Source organism: Pleuronectes platessa, chromosome 1 (genome assembly GCF_947347685.1).
Source record: "Pleuronectes platessa chromosome 1, fPlePla1.1, whole genome shotgun sequence".
Lineage (NCBI taxonomy): Eukaryota > Metazoa > Chordata > Actinopteri > Pleuronectiformes > Pleuronectidae > Pleuronectes > Pleuronectes platessa.
In genome coordinates this window covers 33506527-33525678 of record NC_070626.1, presented here as the reverse complement: position 1 = coordinate 33525678, position 19152 = coordinate 33506527, and the positions used below count along the sequence as shown (strand labels likewise).

At 40.1% G+C, this 19152-nt stretch overlaps 3 protein-coding genes across 4 annotated transcripts in view; 2 read left to right on the top strand and 1 right to left on the bottom strand.

The window, feature by feature from the left end:
* The window catches only part of iqgap1 (IQ motif containing GTPase activating protein 1), a 32306-nt gene extending 30805 nt beyond the window's left edge, over positions 1-1501 (bottom strand). The window contains exon 1 of the mRNA XM_053428612.1: positions 1259-1501. Within this exon, the coding sequence (XP_053284587.1) occupies positions 1259-1304 (46 nt within the window). The 5' untranslated portion in view covers positions 1305-1501. The remainder of the gene's footprint in view (positions 1-1258) is intronic.
* The window catches only part of cartl (cocaine- and amphetamine-regulated transcript-like), a 9489-nt gene extending 2157 nt beyond the window's left edge, over positions 1-7332 (top strand). The window contains exons 2-5 of one of the 2 annotated variants that reach the window (XM_053428637.1): positions 5008-5067; positions 5916-6223; positions 6509-6586; positions 7052-7332. In XM_053428637.1, coding sequence (XP_053284612.1) covers positions 6092-6223; positions 6509-6586; positions 7052-7159 — 318 coding nt within the window. In that variant the 5' untranslated portion in view covers positions 5008-5067; positions 5916-6091 and the 3' untranslated portion in view covers positions 7160-7332. The remainder of the gene's footprint in view (positions 1-5007; positions 5068-5915; positions 6224-6508; positions 6587-7051) is intronic. The other variant, XM_053428645.1, reaches the window with a different exon arrangement.
* A 6106-nt stretch (positions 7333-13438) lies between these two features.
* cart3 (cocaine- and amphetamine-regulated transcript 3) lies at positions 13439-15832 on the top strand. Its single transcript, XM_053422858.1, has 3 exons — positions 13439-13627; positions 14326-14409; positions 15725-15832. The coding sequence occupies exons 1-3, from the start codon at positions 13439-13441 to the stop codon at positions 15830-15832; spliced, it is 381 nt and encodes a 126-aa protein (XP_053278833.1).
* Positions 15833-19152: the final 3320 nt, after the last annotated feature.

The window sequence follows — 19152 nt, the reverse complement described above, 5'->3', positions numbered from 1 at the left end:
GTCAACATGAAGACAACATGAAGACAACATGAAGACAACATGAAGTCAACATGAAGTAAACATGAAGACAACATGAAGTCAACATGAAGTCAACATGAAGTAAACATGAAGACAACATGAAGACAACATGAAGACAACATGAAGTCAACATGAAGTCAACATGAAGACAACCTGAAGACAACATGAAGTCAACATGAAGACAACATGAAGACATGAAGTCAACATGAAGTAAACATGAAGACATGAAGACAACATGAAGACATGAAGTCAACATGAAGACAACATGAAGTCAACATGAAGTAAACATGAAGACAACATGAAGACAACATGAAGTCAACATGAAGACAACATGAAGACAACATGAAGACAACATGAAGTCAACATGAAGTCAACATGAAGACAACATGAAGACAACATGAAGTAAACATGAAGTCAACATGAAGTAAACATGAAGACAACCTGAAGTCAACATGAAGTCAACATGAAGACAACATGAAGACATGAAGTCAACATGAAGACAACATGAAGACATGAAGTCAACATGAAGACAACATGAGGTAAACATGAAGTCAACATGAAGACAACATGAAGACAACATGAAGTCAACATGAAGTCAACATGAAGACAACATGAAGACATGAAGTCAACATGAAGTCAACATGAAGACAACATGAAGACATGAAGTCAACATGAAGACAACATGAAGACAACATGAAGTCAACATGAAGTAAACATGAAGACAACATGAAGTCAACATGAAGACAACATGAAGAACACATGAAGTCAACATGAAGACAACATGAAGACAACATGAAGAACACATGAAGACAACATGAAGAACACATGAAGACAACATGAAGACAACATGAAGACAACATGAAGAACACATGAAGACAACATGAAGACAACATGAAGACAACATGAAGACATGAAGACAACATGAAGACAACATGAAGTCAACATGAAGACAACATGAAGAACACATGAAGACAACATGAAGAACACATGAAGACAACATGAAGACAACATGAAGTCCTGAAGGTGTCTCAGGCCTCTTCCTCTTCCTCCTCTTCCTCTTCTCAAGCTCTGGTAGAAAAGGCGGAAGTTGGACTCGTGCTGTCTCACGTCTAAACTTTCCTGCTCTTTTCTGAAGTTGTGGCTCGTCGCGGTGATCCGGATCAGAAGCGGACCCTGATCCGGATCAGCCGGTGTGGACAGAAGTGGACCCGGACTGTGGAGGGGAGAGAAGTGAACTTACAGCCGTATCTGGGCCGGAGCCCGTCCGTCTCCTCCGAAGCGGACATCCTCCTGGTCTCTGCGCGTCCTCGTCCCGCTTCACGCACTTTGACGTCCCGGAGCGTGTGGCTCGTGAACGCGGAGCTGCAACCGAGTGAAAGGGACGGAAACGGGTCGGAAACGGGTCCGGGCGGCGGTTCCTGCTCCGGATCCTGCTGCTGCTCCGAGAGACGATGTCCTTCAGACCTCCTGATGTCACTGGGTGTGTTCCTCTGATCCAGAGTCAGCTTCAAGGAAGCGACTCTGCGGCCACTGCGCCTCCTGCTGGCTGCTCGGGGTGCTGCAGGGCCCCGGGGCCCCACACGGGACCTCGCACTTCACAAAAAGAATATAAACATGAAATATTAAAGTGTTATACACTACAACACCATCAGTGATCATATTTCTCCTTTAGTCTGTGATTCTGACAACAGCTGATTAAACATGACATCATTTCCTCCATAGACGAAATAAAACCTCAGAAACATTATCAATACATTTACTTCTAAAATAAGATGATAAACTATCCCCACACATTTTTTATATGAAGAATGTGTTTTCCTCATGTTGGTTGTGTGTTGTATGTGTGACCACAGCTCTGAACGCTGCCCTCTGGTGTTGATGACGTCACATGGAGCCAGTGTCAGCTGTCAATCATCAGGTCTCCGCCTTTTTCTATATCATCACTAAATAAACAAAACTGATCAGAAACACTAGAACAAACATCAGAGAGATAAGAAACAACACAAACATCTTTAACAAACATTTATATAACGTCTACTTTGATTTGTTAGTTTGGTCCCATCTGCTAACATGGAGGAGGTTTATGATCCATACTGCAGCCAGACACCAGGGGGCGGTACAGAAGATTGGTCAATCCATATTTATTTCAATGTGTGAAACAAACAGTTTTGAAGGTTTTTGCTGCAGTTGTGGACAAATTCCATTCAAATGACTCAGAGAGAAACAACACACAAACACACACACACTGTAACACTCACTCACTCACACACACACACAGTAACACACACAGTCAAACAATCACACACAAACACACACAGTAACACGCACACACACACACTGTAACACACACACTCACACACACACACAGACACACAGTAACATGCACACACACACACACTGTAACACTCACTCACACACATTCAGTAACACACACAGTCACATACTCACACACACACACACACACAGTAACACACACACTCACACACACAGTAAAACTCACTCACACTCACACACAGTAACACTCACTCAAACACACACAGTCACAGACTCACACACACACACACACAGTAACACTCACTGACACACACACATTAACAAAGTCACACACACACACACACTTACTTACACACACAGTAACACACCCACACAGTCACACTCACTCACAAATAGACACACACAGACACACCCTCCTCAGGCTATAATGTAAATCAATAAATGCTGAAGCTGTGAAACAGTTGAATCTCGTGTTTGTCTCCTCGGGGACGAATCTCTCTCCTGTGGGATCATGTTATCAACAGCTTTGTTAAAACCATTAATAATTAAATACTTGTATATAAAGTCTGTATAAAAAGACATTACAGGAACTGATTAATGAATAAAGACATTAACGCAAGGATGTGAATTATCGCTGCGACACAGACGTGATGTTTAAACCTTTAACAGTTAAACTGACTCCATCTCTTTATGTCCCATTAATACCTGAGTCATCTCTTTATGTCCCATTAATACCTGAGTCATCTCTTTATGTCCCATTAATACCTGAGTCATCTCTTTATGTCCCATTAATACCTGAGTCATCTCTTTATGTCCCATTCATACCTGAGTCATCTCTTTATGTCCCATTCATACCTGAGTCATCTCTTTATGTCCCATTCATACCTGAGTCATCTCTTTATGTCCCATTAATACCTGAGTCATCTCTTTATGTCCCATTCATACCTGAGTCATCTCTTTATGTCCCATTCATACCTGAGTCATCTCTTTATGTCCCATTCATACCTGAGTCATCTCTTTATGTCCCATTCATACCTGAGTCATCTCTTTATGTCCCATTCATACCTGAGTCATCTCTTTATGTCCCATTAATACCTGAGTCATCTCTTTATGTCCCATTAATACCTGAGTCATCTCTTTATGTCCCATTAATACCTGAGTCATCTCTTTATGTCCCATTCATACCTGAGTCATCTCTTTATGTCCCATTCATACCTGAGTCATCTCTTTATGTCCCATTAATACCTGAGTCATCTCTTTATGTCCCATTAATACCTGAGTCATCTCTTTAAGTCCCATTAATACCTGAGTCATCTCTTTATGTCCCATTCATACCTGAGTCATCTCTTTATGTCCCATTTATACCTGAGTCATCTCTTTATGTCCCATTAATACCTGAGTCATCTCTTTAAGTCCCATTAATACCTGAGTCATCTCTTTATGTCCCATTCATACCTGAGTCATCTCTTTATGTCCCATTAATACCTGAGTCATCTCTTTATGTCCCATTCATACCTGAGTCATCTCTTTATGTCCCATTAATACCTGAGTCATCTCTTTATGTCCCATTCATACCTGAGTCATCTCTTTATGTCCCATTAATACCTGAGTCATCTCTTTATGTCCCATTCATACCTGAGTCATCTCTTTATGTCCCATTCATACCTGAGTCATCTCTTTATGTCCCATTTATACCTGAGTCATCTCTTTATGTCCCATTAATACCTGAGTCATCTCTTTAAGTCCCATTAATACCTGAGTCATCTCTTTATGTCCCATTCATACCTGAGTCATCTCTTTATGTCCCATTAATACCTGAGTCATCTCTTTATGTCCCATTAATACCTGAGTCATCTCTTTATGTCCCATTCATACCTGAGTCATCTCTTTATGTCCCATTCATACCTGAGTCATCTCTTTATGTCCCATTCATACCTGAGTCATCTCTTTATGTCCCATTCATACCTGAGTCATCTCTTTATGTCCCATTCATACCTGAGTCATCTCTTTATGTCCCATTAATACCTGAGTCATCTCTTTATGTCCCATTAATACCTGAGTCATCTCTTTATGTCCCATTCATACCTGAGTCATCTCTTTATGTCCCATTAATACCTGAGTCATCTCTTTATGTCCCATTCATACCTGAGTCATCTCTTTATGTCCCATTCATACCTGAGTCATCTCTTTATGTCCCATTAATACCTGAGTCATCTCTTTATGTCCCATTAATACCTGAGTCATCTCTTTAAGTCCCATTAATACCTGAGTCATCTCTTTATGTCCCATTCATACCTGAGTCATCTCTTTATGTCCCATTTATACCTGAGTCATCTCTTTATGTCCCATTAATACCTGAGTCATCTCTTTAAGTCCCATTAATACCTGAGTCATCTCTTTATGTCCCATTAATACCTGAGTCATCTCTTTATGTCCCATTCATACCTGAGTCATCTCTTTATGTCCCATTAATACCTGAGTCATCTCTTTATGTCCCATTCATACCTGAGTCATCTCTTTATGTCCCATTCATACCTGAGTCATCTCTTTATGTCCCATTCATACCTGAGTCATCTCTTTATGTCCCATTAATACCTGAGTCATCTGTTCAACATGCTTCCCCCTCTACCATGTGAGCTGAGTCATGTGACCGGAGTCATGTGAGCTGAGTCATGTGACCGGAGTCATGTGACCTGTCACCTCACCTGTCTGCAGGTGTGGAGCTGGTTCCAGTTTCAAACTCTCACAGCAGCAGAAGAACAAACTGGGACCGAGGTGTGTGATGTGTGAATATTAATGATATAGTTTATTATACAGTTTATTAAATGTCTCCTCAGTGATATGTGAATATGAATGATATAGTTTATTATACAGTTTATTAAATGTCTCCTCAGTGATATGTGAATATGAATGATATAGTTTATTATACAGTTTATTAAATGTCTCCTCAGTGATATGTTGATATGAATCATATAGTTTATTATACAGTTTATTAAATGTCTCCTCAGTGATATGTGAATATGAATGATATAGTTTATTATACAGTTTATTAAATGTCTCCTCAGTGATATGTGAATATTAATTATATAGTTTATTACACAGTTTATTAAATGTCTCCTCAGTGTTGTGTTGATATGAATGATATAGTTTATTAAATGTCTCCTCAGTGATATGTGAATATGAATCATATAGTTTATTATACAGTTTATTAAATGTCTCCTCAGTGATATGTGAATATGAATCATATAGTTTATTATACAGTTTATTAAATGTCTCCTCAGTGATATGTGAATATGAATCATATAGTTTATTATACAGTTTATTAAATGTCTCCTCAGTGATATGTGAATATGAATCATATAGTTTATTATACAGTTTATTAAATGTCTCCTCAGTGATATGTGAATATTAATTATATAGTTTATTACACAGTTTATTAAATGTCTCCTCAGTGTTGTGTTGATATGAATCATATAGTTTATTATACAGTTTATTAAATGTCTCCTCAGTGATATGTGAATATGAATCATATAGTTTATTATACAGTTTATTAAATGTCTCCTCAGTGATATGTGAATATGAATCATATAGTTTATTATACAGTTTATTAAACGTCTCCTCAGTGTTGCTGCTGCACTCATCCATCTCCTTCTTGTGAGTGGTGCAGTGTTTGTTGGGCGGGGCTCTCCAGCTCCATATAAGCAGGAGCAGGTCTGTGGGTGGAGGGAGAATCTCCTGTGGCCCTGCTGAGACCTTCTGCTCCTCCAGCTCCTCCTGCACCTCCTCCTCCTCCTCCTCCATGGACCGCTCCGGGACGCTCCGCTGGCTGCTCCTCTTCTTCTTCTTCAGCCTCATGTGTCGCGGTGAAGCTTCTCAGGAAGTGTCGGCGGAGGATCTGGAGAAACCTCAAGCAGCTGCAGACAGAGACCTGGTGAGAATCTGCACAGAATCCAACACATGAAGAAGAAATGATATTAGTTCTTCACACCAGAGAGAATCTAAGCTACTGGAGATAATCTGATACATAGTGATGGAAGATGTTTTTTTATTGAGAACAGGAGTTTATAAATCTGTGTTTATTCTGGATTAGATCTGGATTTCATAAGAACATGTTTTTCCAGGTTAAGTAAAGAGGAAACAGAGTAATCCTGTGATAACGATGATAAGTGAAGCGTTGGAAGCTTCAGGAGCTTCAGGCCTGGATGTGTTGTTGCAGGTGGAAGCTCTGGAGATGCTGCTGGGCAGGATGCACGCTCGACTCTCCTCCACAGAGAAACGAGGGATCATCCCTCTGGTAACACATCCTTCTGTCACTGCTTCATGGCCCCTCCATCACTCCACTGCTGTTTAATTAAACCAGTTACACACTAATTAAAAGATAAGAAGAAAAATGCAACAACAGTCTAACAGTGTAATTAAAGACTAATCAAGATACAACAATTAACAGAGAGAAGAGAAAAAGCTCCACAAGCTTTTTAATCCTCAGTGGAAATAAATCACAGAAACTAAACGGAATCCGGCTCAATTCACGATAATGAATTGGATTTAATTATTTCCCTGAAAAATGTGATTGACTTCTCTCCCTCGTTCACTTTGGTCAGAATTAAGCTGAATAATTCAGAGAATATGAAACTATTAAAGGAAGGATAATGATTGACGTAAAGGTCTGAGTTAGTATTTGCTCCATCCTGAGAGAATCCTTCATGTCAACGTAGTTTTTCTCAGCATGAGATTTGTTTTGTGTGTCTGCTGTGCTCAGTGCGGGATGGGGGACCGGTGTGCGATGAGGTTTGGGCCTCGCATCGGGAAACTGTGCGACTGTGGCCGAGGAGCGAACTGTAACTCCTTCCTGCTCAAGTGCATCTGAAGCTCGTCTCTGAACCTTCCACACGCCGGCTGCAGGAGGCCCGGAGGCTCCTCAGGTCCCTGATGAGGATGCATGTACATGTTTCATGTTTAATAAACAGATTGTCAACACAACTATTTGTTCTTTTATTAACTCCCAGTTTACTCACAGTTAATCAGGGTTATGTTTTAGATTAGAGGGACATGATGTTATTAAAATTTGCTTCTATAAAAAAGAATCCCTGACCCAACATGCTGACTGGAGGTTTTTGTCTTTGTGGGATTTTACAGGAGAATTTCTTTCTTTCTTTTGTCTGAATAAAAGAGATTTGAATTGAAAACCTTCATTAAAGATCAAATCCCTGATGATGAAACTGACGTTTGTTTTAAATCTCTGAGCAGTTTTATCTTTATTCTCCAGATTCACAGAAACAGTATCTACATGTTCTTTATTTTTCCATCACTCATTCAAACACCTTCACATATGGTAGATATATAATGAGACTTGTAGCTTCGACTGTTTCTCATCAGTTCACACACAGGTTGTGTTTGTTAGTATAACACAACACAAAAGCAAGTGTGTTCAGCTGGAAACACAAGTCTGAGCAAACAGCAGCTTTTCATAGTGACACTCCAGTGTCACACAACGTCGCTCTGATGATCAGTCCCCTGTAGGACAAAGTTATGATTATGATCTGATATCACAGAAGCTGCTCTCCTCTGATTGGCCTGCACAGGGCTGCACACAGACACAGCTTCACAGTCAGTTCTGATGATGTCTCTTCATTTAGATGAAAACCTGTGAGAGATGGAGAGTGCGTCAATCAGCAGCTTTAATCCGATCATGTTTTTATAATAAGGAGGACACTGATGTGTGTTGGAGCAGCTGCTGTGTCGCTGATGGTCTGAATGAGTGAAGAGTGACAATCAGGAAACAGGAACCAGCTCTAAAACACTGAGCTTTCAAACGGTTGTTAATCAAATCTCTGACTCGGTTGAGGTCCCAGTCCAGAGGATTCATTCCTGTAGATTTGATGAGTTGTTAAATCAATGAAATGTGATGAATCCGCTCTGAGTTGAGGTTTTGCAGAATTGAAGGACTTTACTTCCTGGCTCCTGAAACATGCTCTGGATTAATTAAAAACATGTGAACACACTGAAGCAGGAAAACTCGATGTTTCTGGACCTGCACTAAAAACCATGTGGTGAGAAACTGAGCTCTGTTATCAAATGTCACCAGATACAAATGAGAGTAAAGAACAAAACCCAGGTTTAATCCAAAGACTCCAGAGACGTGTGTATTGATGCTGAACGTGTCCTGCAGCGTGGACCTGGTTCCATTAGTTCTTAATCTCCAGGACCATAGAGACGGAGCCGCTGGGGGACATGTCCCTCGTTCAGCCTCCAGACGTTCAGTAATCAAACTGCTCCAGTCGATGAAAGTCATTGTTGACTCGGCCTGTTTCTTTCTGGGCCTGTTGCAGAAAAGACGTCAAATTCAATAAAGACATTAAAGTTCATGCACTGATGAGCAGGTCCAATAAACATGAGCCCGATGATAACTTCATAAAATTAAAGCAATACATCGTGAATATAATGCACCGTGTTGAAGGCAAATACACACGTCTGCAGTAATGACTTTTCTTTACGGGACATTCAATGATTTGTTGCATCTAATGTAATGTAATCTTATTTAATAGAATTGTTTTTCACTTTATTATTAAGGATCAAATTTAAAAAAAGACAAAGAGTGTGAATTGATTCATAACATTTGTGATACCGAGCCAGTTCCTGACTTAATCTGATTAAAGTTAATTAAAGGATGAATTATTCATAATAATAATAATGATATTAAATCTTTGTTTATCAGTAAAAATTAAACTCACATTAGTGATTATTAATTATCATAAAGAAAGTGTCTGACCCACAGCCTGTTAATAAAGATGGACGACATGACAACTACCAAAAATGAAGCCAAATCATTTAAATCGCCCCCTAGTGGCTGGCTGAGGTAAAGGTCAGGCCTCCTCCATGTTAGCAGATGGGACATGGACCAAACGATAAACATAAACAATTTAATAAATGTTTGTAAAGATGTTTCTGTCTTTTCAGCTCGTTCTTCTCTCTCTGATGGTTGTTCAAGTTTCTGATCTGTTTGGTTTGAATCATTTGATGATGTAAAACAGGCTGAGACGTGATGATTGACAGCTGACACTTACTCCTGATTGGTAGTGTGTGTGTGTGTGGGCGGGGCCTTGATGCCTCAGCTCCACGATCAGTGTAAGACTGTGACTGCTAATTGTATCATCACCACCAGATGGCAGCGTTGGTTCTCATATGTTGATCAGAGGAAGTGTTGACGTGTCGTCACTTGTTTACAGTCGATGCTACAAACAGCTGATTGGCTCCTGCAGCTACTTTACTAACTTATTAACTTCACTCATAATACTGCAACGTTAGTATCAGTGTATGTGTGTGTGAGTGTGTGTGTGTGTGTGTATGTGTTCCTTCATGTATATATATATATATATATATATATGAAAACACAATTTTAGATGCTTCCTTCACTAAATGTCTCAGAATAAACAGATTCAATAGAAATGTAGTCAAACAGTTTTTGTTTTCAACAACACGCTGTAGCTGTGCAGTCGCCTCCAGCAGAGGGCGATGTTTCTTCACTTATACTTATGAGTGTAGTTTGTGTGTCGGTGAAAAGTTCCTGAAGCGTCATCACTTCAGACTCCTCAGTTGATTTCACCTCCTACCATTCACTGTTTATGAGGAGGTTCATCCTCTGGGGAATCTGATGATGAGGAGTAGAAATGAAAACCTTCACACTTTTTGCTCTGTTGGTCTGAATCACACGTGGGTTCGATTCCCAGAATATTGTCTCAACTTTTCACATGAAGACAAACTTTGTCCTTTTGTCTTTTTGTGAATGAAATGAAATGCTGTAGGCTGACATGTTTTTAACATTTCTAATGATGTCATGAGTGGATCTATTTATTGTTACACAATTGCAGATTCAATCTGACATTATATTTGCATAGCCCATATTCATAAATCACTGTTGCCTCATATTAATTTGTTCTTAGTACTTTAAGGGTAGAGATGACACACGCACACACACACACACACACACAAAGACATGAGGGTTATTCTTATTATTGCTGCAGAATCAAGTGGATGCATTGTGTGTAATTAGAGAAGAACAGATTATTTAAAGACCTGGTGTTGCTGTGTTGGAGACAGAAGCAGAAGGGTCCCGAACCCACAACCTCTCATTAGCTCACAGTGACGCACAGCAGGGATCTCCTCCGTGTTGTTCACCGATCCACTGAACTCTGAGCCTCGTCCTGAGGCTCGAGAAGAAGAGGGAGGAGGGAGGACTCTTTATTATTCAGAATCTGTATTAGGTCTCTTTAATGTACGTTTCTCATAAAAGATGAAGCATTAGTTGTAAACATCAAAGCTTGACATGCTCAGAAGGCTCTGCACCATGTGACCGCCCACGCTCCAACATCCTGTGTCCTCAGTCCTGTAAGAACTCAGCATTATGATTTAATGGTGGAGACCAGGGAGTCGTTGCATTAATCATCTCCTCCACCCACACAGGTCTGAAGCCGGAGCTTCCTCCTCACGTGTCCATGATGCAGGTGCAAGTCAGAATCTCCTCTGACGGATCGGATGTGACAGGAGCTCGTCAGCTGCTGCTTCACTGGTTAACGTGGAGTTCAAGTCCCACAGGAACATGTGTCTGTCAGACCATGTGTTCACTGAACCAGTCCCATCAACCTGATCAGTGTGTGAACAGGGGATCGAACCCCCGGATTCAGACGTGTTTAACCCACAAGGTCCGTGTCCCATCTGCTAACATGGAGGATCAGGGTTTATGACCTCTGGCTTCAGTCAGCCACCAGGGGGCGATTCAGTCGTCCATCTTTATTTAACATTATGTAAATGGTTTCATACTTGCTGAGCTTCATTTAAACGAATATTGAAGTTATTTTAGAGTCAATGAACAAAGTGATGTCACAGATCCACTTCTGAACCTGAAGTATTAATGTGGGATCATATAAAACGAGTAATGATTTGAGATCATTAATTCATTTTATTAAAAGTGCATGTTTATGTGGAGAAGCCGTGACTCACTGCTGACGAGTCTGAACTCAAAGAGACAGATTGACTCGTGGTTTTCATTACGTTGTCTGACTCCAGGACAATAACGATGCTCATTAATCACGACCTTATTTCAATCTGACAACTTGTGAGACCCCAGCTGCAGCAAGCAGTGATGAGTCACAGCTGGAATTAACCCTCCGTCCTGATTGGTCCTCACGGTGAAAGTTGGCTGCCTCGCCGTGTGCAGACCAATCAGACGGCAGCGAGGACGTATTGATATCGAAGAGAGGAGGAAATAAATCCATAATATCTCTGACGTGATGCTCTCATGTTCCCTCTCTCCTCCTCCTCCTCCTCCTCCTCCTCCTCCTCCTCAAACCTCCATATGAGGAGTTTCCAGGAGGAGATCTGAGTCCGACTGAGTAATTCACAGATTCTCTTCTCATAAATCTCCCAATTTACCAGAGTAAGATCAAACTGCTGCGAGGGAACAAGAACAGAGTGGAGATGCATCTGTGATGAGCTGCAGCCACATGGAAGATAAGAAATATACAATATGAAGTTCATATCAATAATCCTTTAGAAGATTCTATTGCAGAATCTACAGTCACCTTCAGGTGTTTATGTTTCTCTCTTTGAAACTTTCTCTGAACTTTGGTCAAACAGACGCATTATTCTCTGTCTTTTGGACGCTCTGGGGTTAGAGGAGGTACAGGACATGAGGAGCAGCAGGGACATGAGGGACAGGAGGGACATGAGAGACACGAGGGACAGGAGGAAGATGAGGGACATTAGGGACAGGAGGGACATGAAGGACACGAGGGACAGGAGGGACATGAGAAACAGGAGGGACAGGAGGGACAGTAGGGACATGAGGGACAGGAGGGACATGAGGGACATGAGGGACAGGAGGAACATGAGGGACAGGAGGAACATGAAGGACATGAAGAACAGGAGGAACAGGAGGGACAGGATGAACAGGAGGAAGATGAGGGACAGGAGGGACATGAAGGACATGAAGAACAGGAGAGACAGGAGGAACAGGAGGGACATGAGGGACATGAAGAACAGGAGGGACACGAGGGACACGAGGGACACGAGGGACATGAGGCTCACAGTAATGAACCTGTAAATCCTGGATCCACTTGTTTATCCAGATCTGCTCTAGAGCTAAATCTTAGGATCTGAACTTGTGGATGTGAACCTATGAAGGTTTAGATCCACAGGTCCTCAAACACATCTCATCTTGATGCTTTATAAAAACCTGCAGCAGCTAACAGAAACAATCAGAGAGAAGCTGCTGAAGCTGCTTTGATATTATATATATATATATATATATATATATATATATTATACATAACACCATTTTGAGGCCTATGTTCCACGTGACGTGTAGAACTACAGCTAAATATCATGATTTCTGCTGAAAGGTTCTTTCTTCACCTCATGTCATCAACGTCTCAGCAGCACCAGATCAAAGCATGAGAATCAGAAGTGAACAGAACCTGGAAGAGGAGAAATGTTCAGTTGTGATGAAGAGTTCAAGTTAAAGATGAAAGGAGACATGAGTCATGAGTCATCAGCACAAAGCTGCCTCCTCTGAATGGACCTGGACACCTCCCTCCTCCTGTGGAGCTGGAACTCAGCATGTCCGTCAACTCTCACAGGTGACGTCATGATCTCAGACAAGACTCTGATATGATGTCCAAACTTGTGTCCCCACTCAGCCAGAGGGTTGTTGGTTTGAATCCTGGTTCTGTCGTGTGTCAGCGGGATCTCTGGTTTCAGGTGAACTGTGTGAATCTGGATCATCACAAGTTTTCTTCACAAACACTGATCCTGATACAGCAGCTTGTTGATGTGAGTGAAACACGAGAAGAAGGTTTCACATCTTCACTCAGCACAACTCATCATAATAAAGATTCACTGCAGCTGCTTCAAAATTCAACCGAGTTCTTGAACTTATGCTCTGACGCTGGAAAAACAAGGATTCAATCTAATACTGAGTAACTTGACCAAGTAACGAGTAATCCATTACTTCAGCAGGAGCCGTTACTCTCGTGACTCGATGAGTCACTTCGGGTTCCACGCATGAGCAGCAGGAGACGCGTCAGGTGGAGCCGGCAGATAAAAGCTGTCTGCAGCCGCGGAGCCTCAATCTGATCCGGGATCGAACCACATGCAGCCGCGCGTCCCCACCATGCACGGCTCCAGGCTGCTGAGCGCGCTCCTGTGCGCCCTGCTGCTCGTGTCCGGCTCCGCTGGCTCCGCTGGCTCCGCAGAGATGGAGAGCTCCGAGGAGCTGAGCCGCAGAGCTCTGCGGGACTTCTACCCCAAAGGTCCGAACCTGACCAGCGAGAAGCAGCTGGTAAGAGCCGTGCGCGCGGCACAGCGTGCACGCTTCATCTTCATCTCACCAGTTACTCTTCCTTTCAATTAGTTTCTGCTTTCAATGTGTGTAATGAACAGAAAGATGCGACTTTTATGGACAAATCTTCCACTTTTTTATAAATTAAATCATTTAAATATTTAATATTGACATAAATATTAAATATTCCTCATCTTCATGTTCAAAGAGTTTTTATTTGAAATAATTCACCGACACTGAATACATGAATGTTCTTTGTGTTGTAAGATTATATGTTTATATGAAGTATATGATTACATATTATAAATATATTATATATGTAGATAGAAATCAAAATATGAGATGATATGTATATATGTGTGTGTAATATGAGATTATATGTATATATATATGTGTGTAATATGAGATTATATGCATATATATATGTGGGTAATATGAGATGATATGTGTATATAAGTATATATTATGAGATTATATGTTTATATATGTGTATAGTATGATATTATATATGTGTATCATATGAGATGATATGTGTGTATGTGTGTGTGTTTGTGTAATATGAGATGATATGTATATATAAGTATATATTATGAGATTATATGTTTATATATGTGTATAATATGATATTATATATATGTGTGTGTATAATATGAGATGATACATAGAGAGAGAGAGTGACAGCCGTGTGTGTGTTTCAGCTCGGAGCTCTGCATGAAGTTCTGGAGAAGCTTCAGGCAAAACGTCTTCCTCTGTGGGAGAAGAAGTTTGGTCAAGTCCCCACGGTACAGATCCCTGATTACTGCTCTAGATCATCATTGATCATCATGGATCTAGATCATCATTGATCTAGATCATCATTGATCTAGAGCATCATTGATATAGATCATCATTGATATAGAGAATCATTGTTATAGATCATCATTGATATAGATCATCATAGTTATAGATCATCATTGATCATCATTGATATAGATCATCATGGATATAGATCATCATAGTTATAGATCATCATAGTTATAGATCATCATTGATCATCATTGATATAGATCATCATTGATATAGATCATCATAGTTATAGATCATCATTGATCATCATTGATATAGATCATCATGGATATAGATCATCATTGATATAGATCATCATTGATATAGATCATCATTGATATAGATCATCATTGATCATCATTGATATAGATCATCATTGATATAGATCATCATAGTTATAGATCATCATTGATCATCATTGATATAGATCATCATTGATATAGATCATCATTGATATAGATCATCATAGTTATAGATCATCATTGATCATCATTGATATAGATCATCATTGATATAGATCATCATAGTTATAGATCATCATTGATCATCATTGATATAGATCATCATGGATATAGATCATCATTGATATAGATCATCATTGATATAGATCATCATTGATCATCATAGTTATAGATCATCATTGATATAGATCATCATTGATATAGATCATCATTGATCTAGATCATCATGGATATAGATCATCATTGATATAGATCATCATTGATCATCATTGATCTAGATCATCATGGATCTAGATCATCATTGATATAGATCATCATTGATCTAGATCATCATGGATATAGATCATCATTGATATAGATCATCATTGATCATCATTGATCTAGATCATCATGGATCTAGATCATCATTGATATAGATCATCATTGATATAGATCATCATGGATATAGATCATCATTGATCATCATAGTTATAGATCATCATTGATATAGATCATCATTGATCTAGATCATCATGGATATAGATCATCATTGATATAGATCATCATTGATCATCATTGATCTAGATCATCATGATCTAGATCCTCATGGATCTAGATCATCATTGATATATATCATCATTGATCATCATGGATCTAGATCCTCATGGATCTAGATCATCATTGATATATATCATCATTGATATAGATCATCATGGATATAGATCATCATTGATATATATCATCATTGATCATCATGGATCTAGATCTTGATGGATCTAGATCCTCATGGATCTAGTGTGTCTCAGAGCTCACCCCTGTGTCTCTCTCTCAGTGTGATGTGGGGGAGCAGTGTGCCGTGAGGAAAGGAGCTCGGATCGGGAAGATGTGCGACTGTCCCCGAGGAGCGTTCTGTAACTTCTTCCTGCTGAAGTGCTTATGAGCCTCGGATCTGAATGGCGTCATGTAAAGTGAAGCAAAGTGTCTCTCGATTCCTTTGTAATAACTGTAATATTTTTTTATGATGCAGCTGAGCTGAGTGACCGACGCCTCCCACAGACAACTGTAGTAGTTCTATGATAAATATATATTTATTAAATACTTTAGAATATATATTATATCCCAGATCAGTCTGTACAGATGTTAAGAGACAGACAGGAGGATTCACACAGTGTAAATATTCAGAAACACTTTATGTCTGAGAAGCACAGGGTCAATGTTGTGATGTAGTAGGAGAAGAAATTACCCACAATGCACCGTAAACCTGAGGACCAGGTACACAGTAAAAAGCCTGAACAGCTGATTGATGCAACAGGAGGCGGTCGGTCTGAGATGTGAACGTTTGGTTTATGATGTTTCGTGTCTGACTCAACAATAAACTGTGGATCACGGTGTTTTGTAAAATCAGGGCATCGTTGCATATTCTTTCAAACTGACTCATGGAAACAGGCCCGTGCACAGACAACAAGTTATATAACGTGCACGCCCTGACTTTACTGTCATGATTTCATTTATGATGTCACACCTCCCGGGGCGGGGGGAAATAAAATGTGCAGAGTCAATGAAACTATGAGCGTCACATTCATACAGCAGAGAATCCAGATGTAAAACACAATATATATATAATATAAGGATAATAAGAAAACAAGCAGGGAGCCTCACATCTCACTAATAGACGTCTTTGTGTTTAGTTCAACTATCAGAGGAAAGTTTGAGCATCACACGTGCACACGTCTCTCCGTGCACACCTCAGATCTGAGTTCAAGGCAGGTACTGATATTTATGACATCACAGCTTGTTTGGAGCCAATCACAGTACAGTAATAAAATATGAACGTAGCTGCAGCACAAACAAACAGAGAGAAGTTTTCCATTCATCAGTTAAACCCTACCACAGGAACTAACATTTCATTTATAGAGTCCTCATTCATCAATAAAATGACAGGTACAGTTTATATATATATTTGGGGTTAGGGTTATATATACAGTATATGAATATATATCCTGCTTGGAACAACCAGAGCAGAGCTATGGAAGATTTAGAAGAACGAATATGGACCAAATAGAAAAGCGTTTGGAAGAAGAGATCCGAAAGTATGACCACCTGTCAAACCCGTCACTGACTGGAGGATGTGTCCTCCAGAAAGAGGCTCTGAGGAGCCGCAGTGGTGATGTAAATAAACAGTCCACGAAGAAGAAGGCGTCTCTAAGGTCGTCTTCGACAAATACGTTACTCCGCCGAGTGGTCGGGAGGTGAATTGCTTTACAGCACGCGCAACCCTAAGAGAAGCATAAATTAAAACGAGTCCTTCGACGCAGCTGCATGAGAGAAAAGACGCAGTTGCAGAAGCATGCGCCGGCCTTAACTCTGCATGGAGTCAAACAAAGAGTCTGAACACACACACATTAAATAACTTCCACTTCACAGGTTCATCGTTCTTTATCAATCAATCAATCAATCAATCAATCAACCAATCTTCAATCAATCAATCAATCAATCAATCAGCCAATCAACCAACCAACCAACCCACCAATCAATCAACCAACCAACCAATCAACCAATCAATCAATGAGTAAAATCCTCCAATCAGACCTGACAGGAGGAACCTTCATTCTGGCTCGAGATTCTTAAACATGTAAGTTTCCATATTGAGTGAGTGAATTTATTCATTATTAGCATCATTAATGTAAATTGAAGCGAGTAGAGTTCAGACATTAACTAAGTGAGCTGCTCACTGAATGTGAACATTATTTTTATGAATATTTTGTCACTTATTATTACATTAATATATATTTGAGCTGAGGCAGTTTTATCAGAAGAAATTTCCTCCTGAAGCAAATCAAGTTTATGATCAGTTATTAAATCCGAGGCTGCAGATACTGGTCATTTTCAGAAGAGACACAAGATTAAAATGGTTTCTTCTGTGTTTATTGAGCTTTAAGATCAGATCAGGTTTTATAATCACTTAATAGAGAAACAAATTTTAACTTTTCTGTAAATTCACATGTCTCACTGAACTGTTCTTTTCTCCACAGTTAGAATCATGTGTGAAAACAGAGCAAGAGAACTGAGGTGAAAACTAACTTTATTTATCATGTATCAATCACATCCACTTCAATCACACAACAAACTGCTAATAAAGAAGTTCACAATTTACCTTAAAACATGAGTTTACAGCCTTAAAATGGCAATTTGAGAAATTACAATTAAAAAAACGATAGAAACATAAATACAGTTATATTAAACAATTGCAACCTGATGTTGGAAGGTTTGAGATCCATTTTCTTAAATTGTCTAAGACGTGTCGTTAATTCAATTATCTCCTGGATTGAAAACAAACGAATTTCACAGATTAAAGATTTAAAGTTTGATTCTGATTTTATTTGACTTGACTCGATGTTTCAGTTCAGTCGTCTGCGTCATCGCTGTGGTTTCTGTGATCCACCGTCTGTCAGCTGTCATCAATAATACAGAGAGAGTGAGTGTGTGTGTGTGTGTGTGTGTGTGTGTGTGTGTGTGTGTGTGTGTGTGTGTGTGTGTGTGCACCTGAGGTCGTGACACTTTGTGCTTTTAAACTGAACAAACACCTTCTCCCGTCCTGTTTCCCAGAGAAGCTGTGAACATGGTTAATATTTCAGTGGAAATGGAGGAAACTGTCTGTGGGCTCAACACATGAAGGACAAACTGTCTCTCTCCTGTTCCTGTCTCAACTTGTCTCATCATGTGACGAATCAAGCAAACTCTTAAAGATCATTATGAATCCAGCTGTTTCATTCAAATTGAGTATTTATTCTGAAACATCTGTCACTTGATGACCTGTCCATCAGGGATTCCTCGTGTTGTCAGGGAAAAAGAAATAATCTAGTTTCTGCTCTGAGATCGAATCCGTGAGTAAAGTTTCCAAGTTCCACCAGAAACAAATCACTGATGAGGTCAAGGTTACAATCCATCATGTGAGCTGAACTGGTTTGAACTGGTTTCTGACAAGAGGGAGGTAGGAGGGGAAGTAGGGGAGGAAGTAGGGGAGGAAGAAGGTGAGGAGGTAGGAGGGAAGTAGGAGGGGAAGAAGGTGAGGAGGTAGGAGGGGAAGTAGGAGGGGAAGTAGGTGAGGAGGTAGGAGGGGAAGTAGGTGAGGAGGTAGGAGGGGTAATAGGTGAGGAGGTAGAAGGGGAAGTAGGAGGTGAAGTAGGTGAGGAGGTAGGAGGGGAAGTAGGAGGGGAAGTAGGTGAGGAGGTAGGAGGGGAAGTAGGTGATGAGATAGGA

Bases quoted from the DNA above. Each gene is read 5' to 3' on its own strand.
- cart3 (XM_053422858.1), top strand. From the start codon at position 13,439: ATGCAGCCGCGCGTCCCCACCATGCACGGCTCCAGGCTGCTGAGCGCG. The intron at 13,628-14,325 runs GTAAGAGCCGTG...TGTGTGTTTCAG, and splicing joins TGACCAGCGAGAAGCAGCTG to CTCGGAGCTCTGCATGAAGT. The intron at 14,410-15,724 runs GTACAGATCCCT...TCTCTCTCTCAG, and splicing joins AGTTTGGTCAAGTCCCCACG to TGTGATGTGGGGGAGCAGTG.